Source organism: Charadrius vociferus, unplaced genomic scaffold (genome assembly GCF_000708025.1).
Source record: "Charadrius vociferus isolate BGI_N301 unplaced genomic scaffold, ASM70802v2 scaffold702, whole genome shotgun sequence".
NCBI lineage: Eukaryota > Metazoa > Chordata > Aves > Charadriiformes > Charadriidae > Charadrius > Charadrius vociferus.
The window spans coordinates 923,007-929,129 of record NW_009647433.1 but is presented as its reverse complement, the minus strand read 5'-3'; the positions used below and the strand labels follow the sequence as shown (position 1 = coordinate 929,129).

General features: G+C 47.2%; 1 protein-coding gene across 4 annotated transcripts in view; it reads left to right on the top strand.

Moving 5' to 3' along the window:
- The first annotated feature begins 973 nt into the window (after nt 1-973).
- Nucleotides 974-6,123, top strand: part of FZR1 (fizzy/cell division cycle 20 related 1 (Drosophila)) — an 11,874-nt gene continuing 6,724 nt past the window's right edge. For 2 of the 4 annotated variants that reach the window (XM_009880606.1, XM_009880604.1), the window contains exons 1-7: nt 1,051-1,123; nt 2,196-2,317; nt 2,561-2,624; nt 3,032-3,159; nt 3,617-3,699; nt 4,188-4,371; nt 4,580-4,645. In XM_009880606.1, the coding sequence (XP_009878908.1) occupies nt 1,051-1,123; nt 2,196-2,317; nt 2,561-2,624; nt 3,032-3,159; nt 3,617-3,699; nt 4,188-4,371; nt 4,580-4,645 (720 nt within the window). Of the gene's footprint in view, nt 1,124-2,191; nt 2,318-2,560; nt 2,625-3,031; nt 3,160-3,616; nt 3,700-4,187; nt 4,372-4,579; nt 4,646-6,123 lie in introns of all 4 variants that reach the window. The other 2 variants (XM_009880605.1, XM_009880607.1) reach the window with 2 other exon arrangements.

The window sequence follows — 6,123 nt, the reverse complement described above, 5'->3', positions numbered from 1 at the left end:
ATGTGTATTGTGGGGATTTTTTTGTGTGGCATGTGTGCTAGATTCCACCTTTCCCTTTGGAGATGTTTATCGTGGGTTGAAAGACCAACTTGGCGTGTCTTTTCTGGCACTGGCATTTTTGTGTCAACGTGAGCGCGGTGGACAAAGCATGAGGTGTGTGGGCGTTGGGGAGGCTGGACACTAAAAGTGCTGGTCTCCGCCCTTTGGAGCTCAGAGAAGGGCTGTGACTACATATCCTCATAGAAGTGATAGCTAATGTTTGGTTTTTTTTTTTTTATTGATGCATGTTGTAATTTAGCCAGCCAAATCTAGGCTATAAGGCAGCCCTATCGCAAAACATATACTTGAAAGATGCTTAACACTGCTTACAGACTGTATAGCCATAAGTAAGCTAGCTTTATGCTAGCCAAGAGACATATTTGGGGCAGCATGGGCATCAGACACTGAGTGTTAACCCAAGGGGCTGCCTGTGTTCCTGCAGTGTGTGATACTAAAAGTCTGCAATACTTCTAACATGGCTAAAAGTATCCCAATGAGCTTCAGCATAGCGGTGTGTGCTGCTGTGGTGCCTCTGGCCTGAGGTGTGGATCTGGCTCTGGTGGGATAGGCTGGAGGTGTTGGGTTTTTCCATGCCTGAGTACTGAAGGCTTGCTAAAATGTGCTGCTGCAGTTCATGCAAACAGGCTGGGTTTGAGTATCAGTCTCTGCCCTGATTGTGGTGGCTGCCTGCTGAGATCCTGTCAGACACAAAATGCTGGTTGCCTGCTCGTGTGAATGGGCAACCAAGGGCAATAATATAGAAAAAATCTTTTGTTAGCAGCTGGCCAGGCTGCCTTACGCACGTTTAATACCAATGCTCTGGATAAGAAAAGTGGTCTCAAGTTTAGATAACAGGCTTAGGAGATTATGAAGAGGGTGCTTCTATATGAAGGGGTGTAATATTTTGCTGTTTTTCTTCCCCTGTCTGTTGCAGCAGACTAATTACTGACTTGACTTCATGAACATAAATTCCTGAGCCTGCTGAACTCCCCAGCCCCTGTGCTTTCCACCATGGACCAGGATTATGAGAGACGTCTTCTACGCCAAATCAACATACAGAATGAAAACACAATGCCTTGCGTAAGTACAATGGGCTATGCTAAATGGTCTTAGTCTGACTCTTAAGTTGTTGTCTGTCTTGCCTGTGACGGTTTTCACTTAAAAGATATGGGACTTCTTTGAAGCAAACCTTAGTCTTTTGTTGGGCTGTGAGCAGGTGTGAGTTCCTGAGCTGTTCTAGGAATAACCAAATAACTTGATTTCAATGAAGCTTTTGAATATATCAACTCAGTTCAGGTTGCAAAAAGGAGTTAAGATATTTCTATGTAGCCCAGTAATGCTTTCTTACTAAATAATCTCAGTAAGTACATGTGGAACATAAAATGTTGGGGTCTAACAAACAAACAAACCAACTGTAGGGCTTGACAAGATAGAGCAAGTCCAGTGGAGGCCACCAAGATGGTTGGCGGGGCTGGAGCAGGAAGATGGTGAGACCTGTTCAGCCTGGAGAAGATGAGGCTCAGCAGGGACTAATTTTTGCTTTCAAATACCTGGTGGGTGGTTATGGAGAAAATGGAGTCGGACTCTTTTCAGAGGTACATAGTGGAAGGACTAGAGGCAATGGACGCAAGCTGCAACAGGGGGAATTCCAGTTAGATATTAGGAAAAAAATGTTCACAGTGAAGGCATCCAAACACTGCAAGAGGGAGCTTGTGGGGTCAGTGTCCTTGGAGATGCTGAAAACTCAACTGGTTGAGGCTGTGACCTTCAATGTAACTTTGAAATTAGCCCTGTTCTGAGCTGGGGTCCTTTCCAACATAAATTATTCTATGAAAAAGAATGTGACCGCAGTTGAGGAATCTGCTGCTCACCCTGTACAGAGTCTGCCCTGCTCCAGCCTTCCGCGTGTTTGACTTGACAATGTCAGCTTGAGAAGGAGCAGTGAGAAAGAGGCTGTTTAATTGGTTGTTTTGACAGAAGTTCCCATGATAGTTGGGCCCTGACATGCTTACTAGTTCTGTTAAGGGGATAAAATAATGCTTGGCACTTCTACTTAGACATATTCAGCTTTGACAAGACCTCACTGATGTTTTTCAAATCCCTGCTCTGATCAACACTTGTTCTTCTGTGTGTCTTCTATTCTTTAATTCAGGTAGCAGAGATGAGAAGAACCCTGACGCCTTCCAATTCTCCGATGTCTTCTCCTAGTAAGCATGGTGACAGATTCATTCCTTCAAGAGCTGGGGCCAACTGGAGCATCAACTTCCACAGAATAAATGTAAGTTTTGCTCCCCTCTCCTGCAGCTCAGCCTTGGAACTGAGGAAATGTTGTGTTTTGTTTTGGCTGGCGAAATTGCTCTGCTTATCTTCTGCACCACAGTCTTTTCCTTCCCCAAAAAGAGTTCCTTTGAATGCATGTCTTCAAACAGGCTGCCCCTGTGTTCCAGGAGGCTACTTCATTTGTTGTTTTACCATATATCATGAGGTTTCTGCATGACTATAGCATGTTTCTCCCTTTCAGGAAAACGAAAAATCACCAAGTCAAAACAGAAAAGCAAAGGATGCTACATCGGACAATGGCAAAGGTTAGCCCACCTTTCTACCACTCGTGCCACTCTTTTATTTCAGACTGTTGGTGAGTTTGGAAATAAAGGGAACACTGGCACTTTCATGCTTATGCAAAAACTCGTGCTGGCATTTTAGGTAACGCCCACAGCATGAGAGTGAATGCCAGGTCACCTCAATAGGCTTCTGATGAGCGTCTGGGAAGTAAGAGGCCATTTGTATCCCTTGATTTATTGTGCCATGGAAGCACTTTCCTGATGGAATGGAAGGAGGGGAAGCTTGCTGCTAATCTTGATTCCAAACTGGGGCCCTCGGCTCATTAAGAGGCCCTATGAGTGTACAAGTGAGACAGAGGTGGTCCTGCCACTCCCTGCAGGCTGTTTGCTGCTTCTGAGTTCTCTGCCTAAGTGCTTGTTTGGGTTCACAGATGGTCTTGCTTACTCTGCCTTGCTGAAGAACGAACTCTTAGGAGCAGGGATTGAGAAAGTGCAAGACCCACAGACGGAAGACAGGAGGCTGCAGCCGTCCACCCCAGAGAAGAAGTCTCTCTTCACTGTAAGTTGGTTACTTTGCATTAAAACAAATGGAGGTTGCATGTGTGCATCACAGGAACAAAGCACACGGTTCTGCCAAGCTGCTAGTGCACCTTAGTTAGTGTTGTGGTTTGACTGAGATAAGCTGGTGATAACAAAATTTGGTGGCCTGTAAAGAGAACATAAGTATCTGCAGCAAGCTACTTACTTCCTATTTCTGTACTGGCAGGGAAGCTGAGTTGGAACTAAGCTTTTTTGGACAGTGTGGTAAATGACCAAATCAAGCTTTTGGACTTCAGTGGAGATGAGGGTTTTTTGTATGGTTCTGGAGCACCTGGAAAAGGGAGGAACTGAAAAGGCTGGAAAATCTGACTATGGGTGTTGGAGTTCGCTAGGCATCAGGGGCCACTGCATGTTATGAGTGATCCCCTGGGTCTTGGGTGTGCTGACTTCTTACTAGATGTGTTTTCTTTATGCAGTATTCGCTCAGCACAAAACGCTCCAGTCCAGATGATGGCAACGAGGTCTCACCGTATTCCCTGTCTCCTGTCAGCAACAAAAGGTAATGGTTTCTGCACAGACCGCAAGAAGGGAAGAGGATTCAGTGATGTTCTCTAGGGCTTCTTTCTAAGGCACCCAAAGCTGCTATGTGATTTGGTTTTGGAAATCTGGGGAGATAAGTAGGGATAGTCAAGTTCTAAGAGTTTCTGCGGGTGCCCATCCTGCCTACATAGAATGATAGAATCAGAATGGTTTAGGTTGGGAGGGACCCTGAAGATCATAGAGTTCCAACCCCCCTGCCATAGGCAGGGACAAGTACGTAATATGTCTTGGCCAACTTTCAGTAGTCAGTTTACCTTTTTCCTCCCTAGCACCTTTATAGAAGCAGAACCTAATTCCTGCCAGTCTTACCTGCTGGAAAGAATTTTGCAGCTTTTGTGCATTTCTATAGAAATGCAGGTATGCTTTAAAGAGTGGCTACACCTGTGTCTACCATCTGCTGTGATATGTAAGATCCTGTAGTTGTTTTATATCTGTTTTTGTAAACAGTCAGAAGCTGCTAAGATCACCTCGAAAACCAACTCGGAAAATCTCAAAGATTCCTTTCAAAGTGCTGGATGCCCCAGAGCTGCAGGACGACTTCTACCTGAACCTGGTGGACTGGTCCTCTCTTAATGTCCTCAGCGTTGGCCTTGGGACTTGTGTTTACCTATGGAGTGCTTGTACTAGCCAGGTAAATGATCATCAGTGTCTGGAGAGTGAAGTACCTATTGCTGTAGGTCTTTTCCAGCCATAGCATCTTTCAGAGCTATGAAATGTGCTGTGTGAGGCATTAAGCACTTGTAATCCCTGTCCCAAACTAGGTACTAGTCTGTAAGACAGCTAATAGTGTAGTATGACATTAACAAGTGTTTCTTTTTCCATTCTGTCCTACTTTCAAGGTAACCCGACTGTGCGATCTCTCTGTGGAAGGAGATTCTGTAACATCTGTGGGCTGGTCAGAACGGGTCAGTATAACACTGTCAACAGTGACAGCTGAAACGCTTGTAATTTATACGCTATCATTGTAGCTGTATAGCTCTTCCTCACAGGTGTTAACTTCTTGGGTTATTTTACTTTATGTCCCCAAACTCCCTATATGCATCACAAATCAAGTGGTTTTTTCATAGAATCATAGAATGGTTTAGATTGGAAGGGACCTTAAAGATCATCCAGTTCCACCCCTCTGCCCTGGGCAGGGACACCTCCCACCAGCCCAGGTTGTTCCAAGCCCCGTTCAACCTGGCCTTGAACACCTTCAGGGATGGGGCAGCCACAGCTTCTCTGGGCAACCTGTGCCAGGGGCTCACTGCCCTCATGGTGAAAATTTTTTTCCCCAATATCTATTCTAAATCTGCCCTCTTCCAGCCTGAAGCCACCACCCCTCATCCTGTCACTACATGCCCTTGTAAAAGTCCCTTTTCCAGCCTTCTTGTAGGCCACCTTCAGATACTGGAAGGCTGCTGTATGGTATCCCTGGAGCCTTCTCCAGGCTGAACACCCCCAACTCTCCCAGCCTGTCCTCCCAGCAGAGGGGCTCCAGCCCTCCCAGCATCTCCGGGGCCTCCTCTGGCCCCGCTCCAACAGCTCCGTGTCCTTCTGCTGTTGGGACCCCCCGAGCTGGAGGCAGCACTGCAGGGGGGTCTCCCCAGAGCAGAGCGCAGCAGAGGGGCACAATCCCCCCTCGCCCTGCTGGCCACGCTGCTGGGGATGCAGCCCAGGGTGCGGGGGGCTTTCTGGGCTGCCAGCGCACAGTGCCGGCTCCTGGGGAGCTTCTCACCCACCGACCCCCCCAAGCCCTTCTCCTCAGGGCTGCTCTCCAGCCATTCTCCACCCAGCCTGGATATGTGTTTGCCATGGCCCTGACCTACGTGCAGGACCTTGCACTTGGCTTTGTTGAACTTCATGAGTTCATGAGGCTGTCCAGGTCCCTCTGGATGGCATCCCTTTCCTCCAGGATGTTGACCACACCACAGAGCTTGGTGTTGTCAGCAAACTTGCTGAGGGTGCGCTCAATCCCGCTGCCCATGTCACCTACAGAGATGTTAAACAGCACCAGTCCCAGACCCAACCCTTGAGGAATGCCACTCATCACTGCTCGCCACTTGGACATCTAGCTGTTGACCACAGGTCTTTGAGTGTGGTCATCCAGCCAATTCCTTATCCACTGAGTGGTGTATCTGTCAAATCCATGTGTCTCCAATTTAGAGACCAGGATGTTGTGCAGGACAGTGTCAAATGCTTTGCACAAGTCCAGGTAGATGACACCTGTTGCTCTTCCCTTATCTACTAATGCTGTAACCCCATCATAGAAGGCCACCAGATTTGTCAGACACGATTTCCCTTAGTGAAGCCACATTAGCTGTCACCAATCACCACCTTATTTTCCATGTACCTTGGCATAGTTTGCAGGAGGATCTGCTCCATGATCTTGCTAGGCACAGAG